Here is a 19936-nt window from a genome sequence, read left to right on the forward strand (position 1 = left end):
TATACCTTACAAAAACCTTCCTGTATAACATAGCAAGTTAACTATTTGCAACACAAGTCTATCTCCAGTCCACAAATGCTATATGAGAGCATGTTAGGCTTTTCTGTTGGAAAAGAAATTTTCTTCTAGATTTTATCTGATCCATTGTAGAAATTGGAAAATGAAGCTAGGAAGACTATCCCCAGATGTGCTGAAGCAGATAAAAATACATTCCAGAATTAGACAGACTTTATCTAGGTTGTAAGAAAACCTCATAAGAAAGATTTTTCTCAAAAAAAAAAAAAAAGATTTTTCTCATACATTGTCGTAAAATGAATCATCCCAGAAGCCACACTTAGGTAGATGGAATATTGGAATCTTTATTACAACACTAGAAGTCTGCAAGCAGCCCATTGTTAATAGGCCTGCAGCCCTCAAACACACATAACACAGTTAGGAAACATGCTAGAGAGAAAAGAAAGAACAAAAACAATACCAAAAGCCAATTCAGCTCTGATAGAGAGCTGATTTGGGACATCTTGACGACCAGAGGCAAGCCAAGAGACAGGACCCAGGACAGGATCATGGAGACTAGCGGCATGGTGTTCTGGCAGCTGGGCTGGGCTGGGCCTAAATAGGGTCCAAGCAGGGGGCAGGTCCACAGGAAATTCCCAGTTCTAGTCACTGGACTGACAGGTTCAGTAACCTATCAGCCAAGTGCCCACCCCTGCCACCAGGGATCCAAGCACTCTCATCACCTGGAAGGCAGGTGATGGGCAAGGGGTTTTCTTCCCCAGCATGAAGACAAGATTCCACACCCGACCATCCACCATGTGGCCAATATGGTGCCAGCCAGACCTGACCTCCTTACTTCAACATGAGTCTGGACACTGCACATAACTGTCACTCAGGAGTGCCAGAATCCAACTTCATTTTCCAATCTAACCTCATTTGGTTTTTGAGTTCCATTCCCAATGAGATGAAACACTTGGGCTTGTCAAGTTAAAGTTTAGAGATTGTCTTGAGGGGGTGGGTGATGTTGAGTAGATGATAGGGTGGGGAGTGGGGTGATCAATGGAAAGGGTGATGTTGATCCAGATGTGTTGTATTCATTAATTGACATGTTGAATAAAAACCCTTTGTACAACTAGTAATAGTAATAATCAAAAAGACGTAAAATAAAGGGTGGGGCTTTAGATAGGACACTTGCCTAGCATGGATCCCTGCCACCAAAATTTAAAAACTGAACAAAGAATGAAAGGAAACAAAGGAAGTTGTGGAGAAAATGTTAACACAAATCTACTGTCAGCTGGAGAGACCAGCTTTCCCTGTCTCCCATGGGTCAGGTCAGCTCTGGAGTCTAACTCCCACCTTGATTCGAGAGGCCAGACATTCATGGATTGAGGTCTACACTCATGATGGGAGTTTAGTGGGTGGACAAAGCAGTTCCTGTTTGGCAGAGAGCAAATCTCCAGGTAAGTAAACAAATGAGCTGTCAGAAGCCAATACTCCACAACTGGACACATTGACTAAGAAGATGGAATTTGTGAGGCACCAAAATCAAATCAAAACCACCCACATGAAGTGCTCTGAGGGTCAGGGTGCCGGAATTTGCTTTTAAAACAGGAGACCTTATCATTAGAACTCTCTTCTTTTTAAAAAAATACAATTTTAAAGCTGGGCTCCAGTGGCTCACGCCTGTAATCCTAGCTACTCAAGAGGCAGAGAGCTGAAGATCACGGTTCAAAGCCAGCCTGAGCAGGAAAGTCCAGGAGACTCTTATCTCCAGAAAACTGGAAGTGGCGCTGTGGCTCAAGGACTGACAGAAAAACAAAAGGCAAAAGGGAGCTGGGCCTCTGGGCACTAATGGCTCATGCCTGTAATCCTAGCTAATAAGAGCTGAGGATCTTGGTTTGAGGTAAGCCCAAGCAGGAAAATCCATGAGACTTTTATCTCCAAGTTAAACACCTAAAAAAAAGCCAGAAATGGAGAGAGAAAGAGGGAACAGCTTACACTAAGCAAAAGGAAAGAAATATACATATCACCCAGTTTCAAAAAATGTTTGTATTGTCAAAGTTTGTAGAGTTCATAAGCTTTATAGACCACGAGAATGACAATTTTCCTTGTGTTAGAATGTGTTTGTAACTTTAGCTAAGTATCACTATCCCACAATCACTTAATCTCAATAAAGAAATTTTTTTTAAACCAGAAATGGAGCTGTGGCTTAATGTGGTAGAGCACTAGCCTTGAGCAAAAAAGCTAAGCAAGGGGCATAAAACCTTGAGCTCAAGCCCAGTACCACAATTATAAAAGCAAGGAAGGAAGGAAGGAAGGAAGGAAGGAAGGAAGGAAGGAAGGAAGGAAGGAAAGAAGGAAGGAAGGAAAGAAGGAAGGAAAGAAGGAAGGAAGGAAGGAAGGAAGGAAGGAAGGAAGGAAGGAAGGAGAGAAAGGAGAGAGAGAACACCTCAAGGAAAAGGGTAGTTGTTTCATGTAAGAGTTTTATGTGGGCTGGGAAGGTGGCTCAGTGCTAGAACGCTTGCCTTGCATGCATGAGGCCCTGTGTTCGATTCCCCAGCACCACATAAGCAAAAAGAAGAAAAAAGCCAGAAGTGGTGCTATGGCTCAAGTGGTAGAGCACTAGCCTTGAGCTGAAGAGCACCCAGGCCCAGAGTTCAGGCCACAAGACCGTACCCCCCCACAAAAAAAGTTTTATGTGACATAATACAAGAAGAGAAACAGAAAAACCTCATGGGAATGAGGTCCAGGAACAGCTAAAGGTCTCCTAACCAGAAATGTCAGCGTTACTCTGTCCCAGGAAGCTGGTTCTTGTCTCTTTCTGTTTGTCTCCTTCAGTGTCTTCCTGCTGCTCTTCTCAGGGCAGTTCCCTTTCTGCTATCTTAACCTTCAATTGTTCATAACTTGCTTCATCAAACACAGAGTTGGTTGTTATCCAAACTTCACACTGGTTCTATAGGTGTCTTTAATTATCATGGGAAGTCATTTGCATCTTTCCTCATTCCCAGGAGAAGAAACCTAGTAGCAATCCTCCCACAAGGCCTCCATCCCCGATCCGATCACCTAGTTCAATCACATGCCAAGTCAAGCTGCCAGCCAGGACTATGATCAGTCCAGTTCCACTCACACTAACCTGTCTCTCAGGCCAGAGTTTCCACAAACTGCCATGGCCCAACATGTCCCTTCCTATGTCTGCCCATTTTTTTTTTCTGGATTGAAATTACCTGAATAACTCTACCAGAGAAAGACTTGGCTCATATCAAATTGGGGAACTTAGTTTAGCTGTCTTCTGCTTCCTGAACCCATGGGCAAACGTATTATGCCTGTCCTGAGTCTTGAACTCAGAACCTGAGCTTTATTGTTCAAGGCTAGACTCTACAAATTGAGCCACAGCTCCATTTCCAGATTTTGTTTGTGGGGTGGGAGTGGGGTTAGTTAATTGAAGACACTGATCTCACGGACTTTCTTCCCTGAGCTGACTTTGAACCATGATCCTTAAATCTCAGCCTCCTGAGTAACTAGGATTACAGGCATGAGCCACCGGGGCCTATCAATGCCAGAAACTTATGAGGTTGATCCAAAGACAATCCCAATCCCAAGAATGGTTATAGATGAAGAGAGGATGGCTACAGAATTCTCAGTATAATCTTGGGTTATTCTGGCCCAAATTTTCATTTCCATATAGGAGATTCTAAGTAATCATGCCTGTGGCAGTAGCATCAAGAGGAAATCAAAACTCCATTCTAGACATGAATAAGAGGGCTCGGCAAGGATCCAGTCTAGTGTTTCATCACACACAAGGCTGATCTCTCTTACCCTGCCTGTTTCTCTTATGACTGCTTCTCTGTTTTACTCCTAGCTAGCTTTCCCCGCCACCCCCAAGGCTGATTAGGAGAGGAGGAGCAAAATACAGGCTTTAGGGAAAGATTAAAGGAAGTAGTGAGTGAAAGAATGAAGGCGAATCTAGGACCAGTGTAAAACTAGACACCTTCAGGGAGGTTGCAGTAGCTGCTGTGTTTACAACAGATGAGTTCTATCCTCTTCTCAAAACCCAAGAAGTTGATGTCTTCACAGTTGGTCATGCAAGACAGTTTTGAATAATGATACATACTTCGCCCTGAGGAGATGAAAGAAGAAAGAATACAATTGGAATGATTCCATTTTCTACTGTTGTATTCCTAGAATGACCTATCTGCAGATCCTCACTTACGTTTCTCTCATCCCCAAATAGCTACAAAGCTGAGTCGACCAATTACAGACCCAGAGGATAGATGTAACAGATGTGAACTTTGCCTCCGATCAATGTTGTCCAGAGGAAAAGCCAATGCAGGCCAGCCTTCTAGTAAAACTCTCACGTTCACCCACTCAAGAGAGTGTCACAGCCTCCCACTTGAAGGAAGCAGTCTTTCCCCATGATGCTGTACACCATCATCTGTTACCTTTATGTGTGAGGATGTAAAAGTTCTCAGTAGCACAGGACTGTTTATGTTGTAGCTTGCAGGAACTCATGAAATCATAGCACCACCCAAGATGATACCTCTTACATCTGAAGCACATGAGTGAAGTTTCTGCCAGATACAGAAAGAGATGCTTAGAGGAGATGGTCTGGAAGGTTCTCTGGACTTAGAGGCTTGTCTGCAGGAGTTTAGTCTGGCCTAGTGGTTCTTAATCTTCTTAGATTAGGATTATAATTAGAATGTTGTGAGAGGTCACCTGTATGAACAGAAATCAAATGTTATTTAACATTTTCAAGAGCTCAAGGTTCCTGGAGAATTTATCTGTGGAATTCAAATAATAAATCCCTTTTCTAGGCTGATGATTTTGTCCGGGCATGGGCAAAAAAGAAGGAAACAATGTTTTTTTTTTTTTGTTTTTTAACCTCCTAGTTTCAAGAACTAGACTAAAGATGTCTGGACAAAGATAATTCCTAGGGATTCTCTAGCAAGAATGGATTATAACCTTCTCTTACAAATTAAGTTTATGTCTAAAAACAGGATGTTACCACGGACAGTAGGCTTATCTGCTCCCCAAAGTCTTGAAACCAACTACGGCCATACCTTTGTGAGCGTTGTGGGGCTCACCTGTGAAGAGAAGAGAAAAATCTGTGGTGTTATCCTCTCACAGACACCTGCTACAGCCCCAAGATCCAATTTGGGGGATCTCTCTTTCCCCAGCATCTGTGTGTTCATAACCAACCCTCAGACCCCTCGTTGCTTCTAAGACTTACCCTCATCTGAGCAGAGCAGGAAGACTGTGCCCAGCAGAAACAGAAAGCGCATTCTGGGACTTCTGATATGTGCAGCCTCCTTCAGAAGGTACTGGTTGTTTTCCTCCTGTGATCTATCCTTGGGCTATTCATCTGAATCAGAATCATAAGCTTCTGAGGACAGACAGTACCTCCACATTCCCAGAACCAGACTATCATGTCTGATTCTCTCCCAGCAATCCAAAGAGTATGCTCACTTTGATTTTGCCCAGGTCCTCAAAGGAAGGAAGGTAACATTATGACTTTCCTGCTCCTTCTCCTACATCCCAGTCTCAGGTCCTAAATATATATATATATATACATATATATATATATATATATATATATATATATATTAGTATAAGACCTTTTGCCTCATCCAACAGGAAATTTTTATTTATTCTAACAACTAACTTCACACCTGGGTCCATTTTTCTCTATCTCTACGGCCACTACCATAATCAAATCTATCACCAGCACTTGTCTAGACAAAACAACAGCCTTATTTACTGGGGTTTTTTTTTTTGCCTCCTTCTTTTCACTCTGTTCCTTTATAATGATTTCTCCATGAAGCTGTTAAAGAGCACTTTATAAGTCACGTGACTACACCCCTGCTTATAACCTACCAGTGACTCCACATCACACGTAGAAGAAAAGCCCAAGCTCTCAGAGTCTACAGGGCCTTCCCACATCTGGACAATGGCCACATCTCCAAGACACATTCTCTGTGCTTGCTACCCTCTAGAACAGAACAGCACTTCCTCATTGGTCTCTAGAAAAATGTCAGCCTCTGGCTTCCATCCTTCCTCTTATTTTATCATTTTATTTTATTGCTCGTATTGGGGCTTGAACTCAGTGGGCACTGTCCCTTAGCTTTTCTCACTCAAGACTTGATCTACCACTTGAATTATACGTCTACTTCTGGCTTTTTGTTGACTAACTGGAGTCTCATAGACTTTCCTGCCCAGGCTACTTCAAACTGTGATCCTTAGCTTCCTGGATAGCTATGATTACGGGTGTGAGTCACCAGTACCTGGCTTTGTTTTATATTTCTGTAACAATCTCATTACCTACGCTCACTTCCTTGCACCTCCAATAAAACAAAGCAGAGGTTTTGTTTATTTTTTTAATTTAAATTTTATTGTAAAAGTGGCATACAGAGGGGTTACAGTTATGTAAGTAAAGTAGTAAGTACATTTCTTTTTTATTTAATTTTATTTTAGTACATTTCTTTTTGAACACTCCTCTCTCATTTTCTCCTATTTTCTGAGGTTTTTGTTTTATTTACCACAGCATTCTCTGCAGCTGGAAACTTTGAACATAGAAAAATACCAATACTATTTGTTGGATAAATTAATGACATCCTATTTTGAATGGCCCCAGTCCATTCTCCTAGATTGATTAGAAAAATATATAATAAAGATGTGGAAATGAGATTCTTCATTTGCTAGGATCCTAAAACAATAAGAAACAAGTGTTTCTACATTTTAAAATGAAATGTGGGGCTGGGAATGTGGCTTAGTGGTAGAGTGCTTGCAGAGCATGCACGGAGTCTTTAGTTTGATTCTTCAATGCCACATACACAGAAAATGCTAGAAGTGGTACTGAGCAAAAGAAGCTCAGGGACAGTGCCTAGGCTCTGAGTTCAAGCCCCAGGATGGGCAAAAAGAAAAAAGAAAAGCACTATGGGGTGGCAATGGGAGGGAAAAGCTGAGAGAGAGCAAGGGAAGGGGTGACATTGTCTAAAAAGAAATGTACTCCTTACCTGACTATGTAACTGTAACCATCTGTACGTCATCTTTTTTTTTTTTTTTTTTTTTTGGGTCCGGTCGTGGGGACTGAACTCTGGGCCTGGGCGCTGTTCCTCAGCTCTTCAGCTCAAGGCTAGCGCTCTATCACTTGAGCCACAGCACCACTTCCGGCTTTTTTTTTCTTTTTGCTTATGTGGTACTGAGGAATCGAACCCAGGGCCTCAGGCATGCAAGGCAAGCGCTCTGCCACTGAGCCACCTTCCCAGCCCCTGTACGTCATCTTTATAATATCAATAAAAAATTAAAAATTAAAAAAATGGAATGTGCTCTTTAGGCAGATCGACAAAGAAATGAGATGAAAGCCATATCTCAGGCCCTTGTACCACCTAGATAATACAGCCAGACAGTGAAGTGACATGATCATTTTAAGTGGTCATGATGTCACTTAATGGTCAAGACAGTGGAAGAAGAGGTTGGTAAGGGGAAGGGGGAAGTAGAGAACAAGAGACAGAAGAGGTGAAATGGCATTCTTGATATTGTTAATACAAATAAGTGATTTTCTCTGTGCTGGCACTGGGACTTGAACTCAGACTGGGAGCTTTCCTTTAGCATTTTGCTCAAGGCTGATGGTCTACTGACAAGAAAAAGTAAAAATAAAAAAAGGATATGGAAGGATGTGCATATATACTTATGAAAATGCTACATGTTTCATATGGTAAGAATCTGTGTTTTGGTATCTTTGGAAACTCGTGGAGCCAATCACATGCATATTCAGGGACAACTGTAATTACTAAGATAAAGATTATAAGCAAGGTTCTGGTGGCTCACATCTGCGATCCTAACTACGCAGGAAGCTGAAATCTGATGCTCAAATTTTGAAGCCAGCCTGGGCAGGAAAGTCCATGAGACTCCAATTAACTGCACATACCCGCGTGTGCGTACACACACACAAGCCAGAAGTGGAGTTGTGCCTCAAGTGATAGAGTGTTAGCCTTGAGCACAAAAGCTCAGGGACCAGGCCCAGGCTCTGCATTCAAGCCCCAGAGCCAAGACCAAAAAATAAAAACTAAAAAAGGTAGTACTAAATACCAACGTTAGCTCAATGAAAATTCCAGCATTTATTAATTATTTATTAATTGTTGCCTGTTGTGGGAAGGATAACCAATGAACCTGAGCTCCGAGAAGAAAACCTTGTATGACTAGAAACTCCATACTATCCCTGAGGCATGAATAATTAATCACTCTCTTATGGCAAAGGGGAAAACTTCCTCCCAAAGCCTAAAGATCTGTGCTTGCTGTCCCTGGTTTCTTTTCTTCTGCACAAGAGACTGCTGGGCCAGAATGAACAAACCCTTCCTGTTGCTCTTTTCCCTCTCCTGCCTCATTGTGGGTAAGTCAAGGCCTGAGGAGTGAGCTTCAGTAGCAGGGGGTCGAGAGCCCACAGCACAGCCAGAGCCATTCAGGAGTAGGCCTGGATCACCCTGGGCTAGCAGGAAGCAGAGCCTGAACTGAGGATGTCCCTTCTGATTTCTCGGTCAACTTTCCTGTGCTTTTTCACCTTCCCCCTATTCCCAAGCAAGTGTGCAAGCTTCTACATCACTTCCCCTGTATCCTGCTTCTCTCCTTGATTCCTACCATTCTCACAATCCAAAACATGAGTGAAATTTCTCTTAGATCATCTTTTCTGCTCATCAATCTACATTCTTTCTGTGGATATATTTATACCCACTTGCTGAGTAAATTAGCCACTCTAGAATGGATAATTCTGTGGTTGGTTTAGTCTTGGACATTTGTTCTGATACTCATTCAGGGATCTTGTATTACAATTATATTTTTGGAAAGAGACTTCTGAATGCCCTCTAATCAGATTTTGTAAAATATGGCTCAGTCACTCTTTAATTCTGTGCTGGGTTTTTTTGGTTTATTTTTTAATTGGTATTTCTTATTACCTTTAAGTAGTTATACAGAGGGTTTCCAATTCCACATGTCAGTGTATGAGTACAATTCTGCTTGAGCAGTGTTACTCTTTCTGTTGTTCTCTTCTATTGCTTGTTAATTAGACAATGGTTTTATAGAGGTTAAATCAGATACAGTTTGACAGAACATGGATCAAATAAGATGTTCAGTAAAATACTCTTTTTCTTTCTTACTTTAGTGGGGGGAGGAGGGAATTTTTCTTTAATTGAATGTGTACTTCAATGATTTTCCTCCACAGACCTTCATGAAGGGTATCACAAGCGGTGCTCTAACTCATAAGAACTTTTTTTAAAAATCCATTTGAAGCTCAAAATACATCCACTAACAATATCCAAGCAGCCATATTCAACAAAAAGCATCATAGAGTCACTAGCTTAGGAGACAGGTTTCAAAGTTCAAGCCAGGTGCTGGTGGCTCTTAGCTACTCAAGAGGCTAAGATCTGAGGATTGTGCTTTGAAGGCTGCGCAGGAAAGAAAATCTGTGAGACTTACTTTAAAAAAAAATTAAACCCAAACCCTCACAGTCCAACAAAATGAATACCAGGCAGGCACATGAAAGATGTGGAAGAGGTCAAGGGGAGAGGAGAAGAGGAATAAAAAGAGGAACCAAACCAGCTACAACTATGTTCATTGCAGCATTATTTACCATATCTTAGATGCCCCTCAGTAGATGAATAGATCAAGAAAATGTGGTGTATACACAATTGAGTTCTATGCTTCCATTGGAAAGAATGACATTGACCCACTCATGAGGAATTGTAAAGGCTTGCAGGGTGGGGAGGGGAATCATACTAAGTGAAGTAAGCCAGACCCAAAGAAACATAGGCTCCATGGTTTCCCTCATTTGTATTAATAAGTATAAGCCTAGGACAGTTCCAGCAGAGTATCACAACAGCTCAATAGCTGACCATATAAAATGATGGTAATTGAAATGAACTCCTAGATGTGGAAACAAGAGGGTTTTTTTGTTTTGTTTTTGATGTACTCTATGAAGTTACTTCTTTTTTCTTTTGTTTTTCCCCTTTTGGTTTATCCCCTGTTGTCACTGTCTTTGATTTGTGTACCCCATGTCTTGTATATATGTTTATCTGATTTGGGAATGGGAAGGGGAATAACAAAATGGTGAGGTAAAGGACAAAGAGTGAACCAATGCAACAGTGATACTCACAAGACACTATGTTGGCAACGAACTTGACCATTGGGGGAGGGGGAGAAGGGGTGAGAGAATGTGGGAGAAAAAAGAGGGAGAAGGTAACAATATTCAACAAGAAATGTACTCATTACCTTACTTATGTAACTGCAACCCCTCTGACATCACTATTACAACAAACTAAAGTTAAATTTAAAAAATAGAAAGAGGAAGAGAGAATGCAGTTACGATATTCAAGGCATATCCTATGAAAGTAAGAAGATTGAGGGGCAAGGCTGGGTTGAGAGAGATGGGGGAGGATGATGAAAGGGGTGACGGATCAAAATGCATTGTTCTTATAAATTAACTTGTTGAATGGCAATTCCTTTGAACAATGACTTAAAGATAATAAAAATATAGTTAAATAAAATCCAAAAGTAAAGTTGTGTTTTAAGTGGTAGAATTCCAGCCTTAAGCAAAAAAAAACAAAAACAAAAACAAAACAAAACTGAGGGACAGTGCCCAGGCCTTGAATTCAAGTCCTAGGACACGCTTGTGAGTGCATATGTATACACACATGTGGGCGCACACACACACACATACATGCACACACCAAAGTACTTACACACACACACACACCCACACACAAAAAGTACTTGCTCACATGATCATACTAATGCCTCTTTTTTTTTTTTTTTGGTCAGTCGTGGGGCCTTAACTCTTGGCCTGGGCGCTGTCCCTCAGCTCTTCAGCTCAAGGCGAGCACTCTACCACTTGAGCCACAGAGCCACTTCTGGTTTTCTGGTGATTAATTCTCCCAGACTTTCCTGCCCGGGCTGGCTTTGAACCTTAATCCTCAGATCTCAGCCTCTTGAATAGCTAGGATTATACCAGTGCTCAACTAATATATACTTTTTAAAAAATTTTTGCCAGTCCTGGGGCTTGAACTCAGGGCCTGTGCACTCTACCAGTTGAGCCTCAGTACCACATCCAGCTTTTTCTGTTTATGTGGTGCTGAGGAATCAAACCTAGGGCCTCATGCATGCAAGGCCAGCACTCTACCACTGAGCCACCTTCCCAGCCTATACTAATGCCTGTTTACATCCCGGTTAAATAAGCCAGGTCAACATTAATAGCATTTTGTGTGTGTGTGTGTGTGTGTGTGTGTGTGTGTGTGTGTGTGTGTTGTGTCTGTGTGTGTTTATTTTTGTGTCTGTATTGGTGTCTGTGTCTGTGTGCTGGTTCTGTGGCTTGAACTCAGAGCCTGGACTGCCATCCCTGAGCTTTCTAGCTCCAGATTAATATTCCATCACTTGAGCCACATCTCCACTTTTTGTTTTGGTGGTTAGTTGGAGCTAAGAATCTAGCTGGCTTTGAACTGTGATCCTCAGATCTCAACCTCTTCAGTAGCTATGATTACAGCCATGAGCCACTGATACCCAGCTAATAGCACCATTTTTAAGCAAGAGAAACCAACTACAGGGAGGTTGTTGCTCAGTTATGTCCACTGAAAAGGCTGAAGTTAGAACTGGAATCTTTTTTATGGCACTTTCTGGCCATCACGGTAAGATGAGGAGCTGCTCAAAGGTCCTTCTATTTACTATCTAGATACTGTGCCACCAGCTCTTCATCTACTATCCACCTGTTGGTCATTCCACAGACCCCCCAGCTCTGCAAATCTGTTATTTCCAGCTGTATCTCCAATCTCAATTTCCCAGTCTCACATCAAGCTCTATGGTCTCTCCAGCAGCAACACCACTGATATGTGTAACATGCCACCTTCGCACCCTGACAGACCACTGCAGAAGAGGCTATGGCATCTGCGTTGCTCAGGAGCACGAGTCCTGCATGAGCCTGAAGATCTACAAGGGTAAGTCAGAGGGTCAGGGGAGGTAGTATACAAACCTTAGAATTCTTAGCACAGCACTCCAGCAGTTTTACATCTCAAACTGAGGCCATCTTGGGGGACGAACCAAGATACAAAAGGCTCTGGGTGTGGTTGCACACAGACAGAAGAGGATCTGGGAAAATGGGAAAGGAGAAAGAGGTGAGGATTTTATATTCCCAGGAAAGATGGTCAAATAGAGATGGCCTTTGAAGACCTCACAGGACTCTTGCTAATCTTCTGGTGAGGGGGGGGGGGGGAGGGAAAGAGATGTAAAAGATGCACAGAGTCATATGGTTAATATATATGTATGGAAATACCACACAATTTTCTGTACAACTAATATATAACAAAGCACAAAAAATTAAGGAGTTATCATACAAATAAGTCGATCCTGCACCTAGCCAGCGATTTTGGCACTGGACCTCTTGGAATATAGATATTTACCCTCTTGGATATATGCTGGGAAGCTTCCCCTATGCTTACCTGTTTGGTGCCAGATCTTGTCTGCCTTGGAGAACTAGATCACTGGTTTTTTTCCCCCCTCTGTTTTTTTCCCCTATTTCAGATGATGTTCTCCAAGTATCATATATGGTGTGTCAGAAGTTCTGCAATAACTTGAAATACGACCTCAACAATCGGACTTATGTGCATCGATGCTGCCAGAGCAACTATTGTAACTTTAGAATGTAGGGTATTCATTCTGGGCCAGGTGTGATGGTACACCCTTGTTAATCCAATTTCCCAGGAGGCTGGAAGGGGAGAGTCATCATTTGAGGCCAGCCCATCAAAATTGCACATTCTTGCCAACAAGCATCATGGTTGACATCAGGTGTGGGTTGTGATTTGTGTGTGTGTGTGTGTGTCTGTGTGTGTGTTAATGTCATGTATATGTGACATTATATATAGAAGGTGAGGCCTAGAACTGGAAAGAAAATACAGAAGTCAGTCACTGGAGAAATCGAAGGAAAGTTGTATGCCTACCTCTCAGTATCAGCCACCATGTCAGCCAGCCTTTCAACACTTGTCAACTCTAGCAACTTCTTGGAACTACAGATAAGCCAGACACATGCTGGGTTCCCTCTGCCCATCAGGAAGATGAGGACGTAGTATCCAACCTGCACTCTGTTCCCGACTTCTGGCATCTGAACCTCTAGAACTTCCCTGAGTCTTTTCCTGAGGCTAGCGCTGTAGCCCTCTCCCCTCTTACCCTGGCTCCTATCCAAAACCATATCATTCTTTACTGCTTTTTCTTACTCCAAGGGCTAAAGGACACGCTGTCCTGTCATGTCCTGTTCCTGTCCTGCCCAGAGGCACCAACCTGAGCCTCCCCCTGACCCCTAAAAAGGGAAGGGAAGGCAGTGGTTTGATGTCGGGTTAGGCTTCTTTGTAGTCAGCCCAGAATTATGTTTATTTTCCCTCTCTAGGGGAGCAGGGGGAAAATAAGATAAAAACAAAGTCCTTAAAAGGAAATGTCCTGTAGTCTTGATAATGAGGCAGGAGCCATTGCAGGACATTGTCCTGCTTTCCTGGTTCCTACTGGGAAACCATTAACTCTCCATCTCCTTCTGTATGGCCAACCCAAGGTAGCCTTCAGCCTGAGACCCATTGATCCCCTCCCTAATTGCACTCCACACTAACCTGGCACAGTCTTGATATGGAAGGTCCTAGTTTACCACATGTACAAAATAAAGGAATTGATCCTAAGAGCCATACAGTTCAGCACCTGTTCCTACACAAGAAACAGGAGTTGGTTAGAATGACATCGCAATTAAAGTTAGAGGGAGATACTGATCCATCTTGCTCTTGGTGATCAAGCCAGAGACACGAACATCCAGGTGAGAGATGTATAGAACAGAACTTTGCGTCTTCTCACAGATCATCTCTTGTCATGTGCCTGGTATAGTAAGTAGCTTCACTGATCAAACTTGGAGAAGACAGAATTGTAGGAAGGCCTTAAAACCACAATGGCAAACTTCTTCAGATGGACTCTGAAGCGTTTCTCGGCAGCCCCCTCCTGAAACATTGTCCCAACTAGGTTACAAGGATCTCAAGGATGTGAGAGGTTTTACTGTGAGTCTCAAACCATCCCAACACCCCCAGACTTCTGCCTCATCCTACAGGCTGAGCTCATAGCACAGTAAATGCTCCTCTGGTGCCTTCCTATGGCAGGAGTGAGAAATCAGGCTGGCAAAGAGGGAATGGATGTTATTGCTCTCCAGTGCAACTTCTGCCTGCCTCTCCTGCAAAGAAACCTATATGGAATGAACCACCAGGAGAACCACCATGTGTATAGGTCTTATGCTTACAGAGCATTTGTTATGACATTTCTTATCGGATTACCTGGGTAAAGAAAGATCTACTGCCACACAGCCCAACTGTATGGGATTCATTACATTGCCCCAAGGTCAAGTGCTGTGCTGTCTGTGTTCCCCAATATGGAGGAAATCATAAGAGGTGTGAAGTCTGGGATTCTCAGAAGCCACCTGGAGCCCTCAGCAGAGTAGATTACAGATGCTTCCGTCAAGCAGTGGCCACTCACCTTCTAGGCAAGGCAACAAGACAGAGCCTGCAGGGGCTGCCCTGGAAGTGGCCACTCCCCTACAGCTTAGATTTGGCTTGCATGTTGGATGGGCAGGAGGCAGAGAACAGTGTCTCCTAGATGGCCTTTGAAGTGAGGGCCTAAGGTTCAGAACAGACTGATTTCTCTCACATGGGTGGCTAGTCATGAGATTAGATGAGATGGGAGTCCCAGACCCAGGGGTTAGAGTTGGGCTGCTCTAACCAGAGGAATGAACTGCTAAAGACTTACTCAGATGGCTCGGTAGCTGCCAAGAAGTAACCATAATTGTGTCATGGATGCTCCCCCCCTTTTTTTTCTTCTGGGAGTCTCCAAGTGCTTTTTTTTTTTTTTATAATATTTTGACTCGATCAAATTTCCAGTCCTGTAAGAACTTTTTTTTTCTAGATGCAAATTCTTCAGACAAGTAGTTTTCTTTTAGAAGGCAGATAGGCCCTGATCTAGAACCTTTAGAAGAGATTCCCAAACCAAACCCAGAGTCAGGCACAACTTCTAAGATTATAATGCTAAGTTAAGTCATGTCTGTGAATTCCCCCCCCCCCCCAGCGACTCCTCCACTTCCCCCATGTATTCCCAGAGGCCGCATCCTGGGTGCTCCCATTTGGGAAATCCAGAAACTCAACTCTAACTCTTCGCATAGCAAGGGCCTAGAAGAGGGTACGAGAGTCAGGGACTAGCCCTGATCATTTTGCAATCATGTCTGTGATTCAGTTATCTGCAACAGGACTCCATGTTAGTTTGCTAGGCTGGCATAACACAATACCATTTACTCGACAGAAATTTATCTTCTCATCGTTTGCTAGAAGTATAAGATCAAGAAACTGACATTATAGGGCTTTGTGAAGCCTTTCTCTTTGGAGAGAAAAGGAGCTATCCATGTCACAAGTACCCATGATCTCTAGGTGACTGAATAGGAGTGGATGCTTGAATCAAATGTAGATAAACCCAAAAACTATGGATCTATGAATCTAGGAGGAAATGGTAAGCTGGGCTTTTGCTATAGTGAGAGTTCAGAATTGGGAAGATTAAGTCAGATCTAAGTAAAGATAAATGTCCCACGAGAGCAAACGGCAGAAGCAAATGAAAATATGAAGAGACGGACAATTCATAGGACTAAATATTAGGAAGAAAAATAAGAATAGAATAGAATAATCTGAATCTCCTCAAAGAAGTTATGTATGCTTGGGACCGTATTTAAAAAGGTATCCCAACCAAATTGTATTTCTTATTTTGAAATGTATTGAGATTTCTATTTAATTTTGTGTAAGTATGCTAGTCCTGGTGCTCAGGTTACTAGTGCTCTATCATTTGAGCCACAGTTCCACTTTTTGGTGGTTAATTAGAGACAAGAGTCTCCTGACTTCCTGCCTGGGCTGGCTGAGAACTATGAGCCTCAGCTCTCAGCTTCCTGAGTAGCTGGGATTATAGATGTGAGCCACCAGTGCCCTGCTTCTATTTAATTTTTTTCCATTGGGAAATAATACAGGAACAAAATAAGAAGTTGATGTTTTTGCCCACCTACCCTCAAACACACACTCTCAAGATAGTCAGCTCATAATGTGACCATACCACATTACAATGGCTAGGGTTAAGGTCTTAAGCAGACTTTAACTGTCGTGAGAGTCCTTGTGCAGTGAAGGAATGAAGATTCCAGCAAGCTGGTCTCTGAAACACTTTCTCTTTTGCTCCCTGCTGGATTGTGCTAATTGCCACAGGGTATGACGGCCATCCTTCCATTTGTTGTTTGTTTATGTTGATCAATTGGTTGCATTCACATATGGATTTCAATAATCATTCTCTTGTGATGTCGGTCTTATGAAAACTTCAACAAAACTACTTCTATGAAAAATATGCTCAATCCTCAAGTTGATTGTAAGATAGATCAGCAAAATAGGTACCAATGAGTTAGATTTTAAAAAATCATTCTAGGGGAGGGGAGATGTTCACAAGTGTCTTATTTTAGGAAATAGAAATCTGTGGTCCACAAAACAATGGGTTCTGGAAATGTCTATATGCCAGTGCATAAAAGGCATTCTCCACATGTCCTTAAGGCTCTTTGAGTAAAGGTTATAACCGAAAGTGTAGTAAAAGAGTTGAGTAAAAGTGACCAAATATACAATCGTTAAGCCTTGGGGATGAAATTGAACTAGGAAATAGAAACAGGAGGGTGGATTATCAACATATAGATGATATATAGTGGTATAACCATGGAGATACAAAAGTTCTTTTTTACCTTTTATATATTTATTTATTTTATTAGTGTGCATTACCTGTATAAAATAATGGTTTCATAGTGACATTTTCATTCATGCATACAATGCCTTTTGCTCATATTCATCCCATTTTTCTTTTGTCCCTTCCCCTCATTATCTCTTTTCCTTTCCCTGATAATACTCTACTTTCATATCTGGATTTTTGTACGTGAGGAAAAACACACAGAATGAAAAGGTTCTTTAAAGGAAGAATTTAGAAATAAAAAGGAACTATAGCCAGGTGTTCATGACTCATGCCTGTAATCTTAGCTACTTAGGACACTGAGATCTGAAGATCATGGCTAGAAGCCAGCTCAGGCAGAAAAGTCCATGAGACTCTCCAAGGCCATGTCCAAGTTAAGTTACCCAGCAAGCCCTGCAATGGAGGAGAAAGAAATGAAAGAAGATGAGATTCGGCAGCCTTGAAGCTCAAGTAGGAAAGAGAATGAAGAGAACCCAGGTATTTGTAGTGAAGTTGCAAAACATAGTTCCCTTCAAAGGTAGGCAAAATCACCTTATAGATCATTCCTCTTTACTCTCAAACATTTCATAACAGAAGCAATTTATGCAAGTATTATTCTTGATTTTGTTTTGTTTTGTTTTTTGGACAGTCATGGGGCCTGAACTCTGGGCCTGGGTGCTGTCCCTCAGCTCTTCAGCTCAAGCTAGTGCTTTACCACTTGAGCCACAGTGCCATATCTGGCTTTTTCTGGTGCCAAGGAATTGAACCCAGGGCCTCATGCATGCAAGGCAAGCACTCTACCACTGAGCCAACTTCCCAGCCCCTGTGCAAGTACTATTCTTATTTGCATTCAGTAGGCCTCCCTGGAAGAAAAGAAAATTCTTCCTTGTTACAATCCCACATTCATCTCTTGGTATTTCCTTATGTGCTGCTTTGAAACCAGCATCATTCTCTCAGTCTCCCCCCAACCATCCCCTGTTCTCAGGAATTATCTTCAAATGGACAGGACAGAATGACTATGCCCAGCAGGGGCAGAGGCACGGAACATTCTAGGACATTTTGTCCCTTGTAGCTCTCTGTGGGAGGTGCTGACTGTTCCTTTCTTGTGGTATGTCCTTGGCCTGTTTACCTGTCATGTAATTGTAAAATCTCATAGCAAACAAGACTCAACCAAGACCCAAAGCACCCTCCCCAATCTCCCATAGCATTCCCAGGAGAGTGTGCACCTCAATTCCCTCATAACTAGAGTTATTACCCAAAGGCCTCTATTCCATCTCTCATTCATTATAGAAGTTCCCCAAAGCTGAACTACTATCTCTATTCCTATAGTTTGTACTCATTGGCTAATTTGTTAACAAATTTATGATTCAAGAAACCATCATTGACCACTTTACCATGAGCTAGTTGAGGATCTCAAAAAGAGATTGGGATCTAGTGAGAGAGATCACTAGAAGGGAACTAGAAGACATTCAAATTAAAGTGCTAAGGAAGGTCCCCTTAAAAGGTAGATATCTGAAAAGGACTTTCAAAGCTAATAAAGCCAGGTGCTGGTGGCTCAAGCCTGTAATCTTAGTACATAAGAGGCTGATTTCTGAAGATTGCAATTCAAAACAAACCCTGGCAGAAAAGCTTGTGAGATTCTTATCTCCAATTAATCACTGAAAAGCCAAACATGGGGCAGTGGCACAAGTGGTAGAATTCTAGCTTTAAACAAAAAGCTCAGGACAGTGTCCAAGCCCTGAATTCAAGCCCCATGATTAAGCTGGGGCTGGTGACTCATGCCTGTATTCCTAGATACTCAGGAGGCTAGATCTGAGGGTCTTGTATCAAAGCCAACCTGGGCAGACAAGTCTGAGACTCTTATCTCCAATTAACTAGCAAAAAAGCCAGAAAGAAAATAAAAATGAAAATCCATTATTATTACCTAGCCATAAAATATGCAAAGGATCAAAAAAGAGTCAGACATGAAATACCTGTAAAAACACCATAAAGAAAATTGTTGGTCAAATTTCTCTTAATAACCCTGAAGCCTGTTGAATATTACTCTCACAATTTCCCTTCTATTTTGTGGCAAAAGATAGAAGTTATACACTAACTACTAACAATTTTCTCGAGCATGTAACTTTAAGACCAATATGAAGTTGGAAAGCATGGTTCAGTTGGTACAGCAATAGCCAATGAGCAAAAGATGCAGGCACCAAGTTCCATTTCTAGTCTAGGACCTAAAAAAAAAAGGAAAGAAAAGCCAGTGTATATTTTAAGTATATAATTCATATGATTACAACAAGTAAGAACAAGCAACACCTGTGAACTTCATGTGAGAAATGGGTTTAATTTTTATTTCTTTCATAACAAATAAAATCATGACATAATGGAGTTGTAATTTCAGCTGATATTACTCAATTTTCTTCTACGGTACCAAAATGCCTGAGAATGGGTACCTCATAAAGAAATCGGCTCATGGGGGGGGGGGGAGGCTGGGAAGGGATGTGAAGGGTAAGCAAAGGAGGAGGCTGCAATGCTTGGTAAGAAATGTACGCATTATCCTGCCCATGTAATTGTAACTCCTCTGTACAGTATGTTCACAAATAAAATAAAATAAAATTAAAAAAAAAAAGAAATTGGCTCATCCAGACATGGTTTGCGAGCGAATTCTACTCACTGCCACCAAGAATTGACGGGGAGCAGAAATCTTCATCCTGCTGATCACAGACCATGGACGGCCCGGAAACCAAGAGACTGGAGGTAACCAAGTCTTCCCAGCATTGTGTCTTTGACCTAATAAAGAGGAGGAGTGCCCCCACGGTATTACCCCTGCTTTCACTATATTTGATGTTGGTGCCCTGCATCTTGTACATACACTTCTCTAATTCGGGGAAGGGAAGGGAAGAAACAAAATGCTTAAATAAGGATACAGGTTGACCCATTGTAACAATGAGATGTACAAGACACTATGTTGAAAATGAACTTTACAACTTAGGTGGGAGGGGGTGGGGGTAGTTGTGGAGGTGGAAGGAAAGGGATGGTAGGGGGAAAACAAAGAGGAGGCAACAATGCTCAATAGGAAATGGACTCATTACCTTGTTCATGTAACTGTAAACCCTCTGCACAGCATTTTTACAATAAAAATGTAAAAAAAATTTATGAAAAGAAAGATGTT

At 42.0% G+C, this 19936-nt stretch overlaps 2 protein-coding genes across 3 annotated transcripts; one reads left to right on the plus strand and one right to left on the minus strand.

The window, feature by feature from the left end:
* Nucleotides 1-334: 334 nt before the first annotated feature.
* On the minus strand, nucleotides 335-13105 carry LOC138838865 (prostate and testis expressed protein 2-like). 2 transcript variants are annotated; one of them, XM_070038269.1, is made up of 6 exons: nucleotides 12966-13105; nucleotides 12002-12117; nucleotides 5222-5353; nucleotides 5052-5075; nucleotides 4434-4562; nucleotides 335-4111 (listed from the first exon to the last, which is right to left on the minus strand). In XM_070038269.1, the coding sequence occupies exons 3-6, from the start codon at nucleotides 5271-5273 to the stop codon at nucleotides 3975-3977; spliced, it is 342 nt and encodes a 113-aa protein (XP_069894370.1). In that variant the 5' UTR covers nucleotides 5274-5353; nucleotides 12002-12117; nucleotides 12966-13105; the 3' UTR covers nucleotides 335-3974. The 2 variants fall into 2 exon arrangements, with proteins under 2 accessions (XP_069894370.1, XP_069894371.1); XM_070038270.1 differs by lacking the exons at nucleotides 12002-12117; nucleotides 12966-13105 and having other exon boundaries at nucleotides 5222-5510.
* On the plus strand, nucleotides 8232-19152 carry LOC138838864 (prostate and testis expressed protein 3-like). Its single transcript, XM_070038268.1, has 3 exons — nucleotides 8232-8380; nucleotides 11844-11966; nucleotides 12550-19152. The coding sequence occupies exons 1-3, from the start codon at nucleotides 8239-8241 to the stop codon at nucleotides 12672-12674; spliced, it is 390 nt and encodes a 129-aa protein (XP_069894369.1). The 5' UTR covers nucleotides 8232-8238; the 3' UTR covers nucleotides 12675-19152.
* The last annotated feature ends 784 nt before the right edge of the window (nucleotides 19153-19936 follow it).

The sequence above is a fragment of the Dipodomys merriami genome, unplaced genomic scaffold (genome assembly GCF_024711535.1).
Source record: "Dipodomys merriami isolate MVZ:Mamm:240054 unplaced genomic scaffold, mDipMer1.0.p SCAF_29, whole genome shotgun sequence".
NCBI classification, from domain to species: Eukaryota; Metazoa; Chordata; class Mammalia; order Rodentia; family Heteromyidae; genus Dipodomys; species Dipodomys merriami.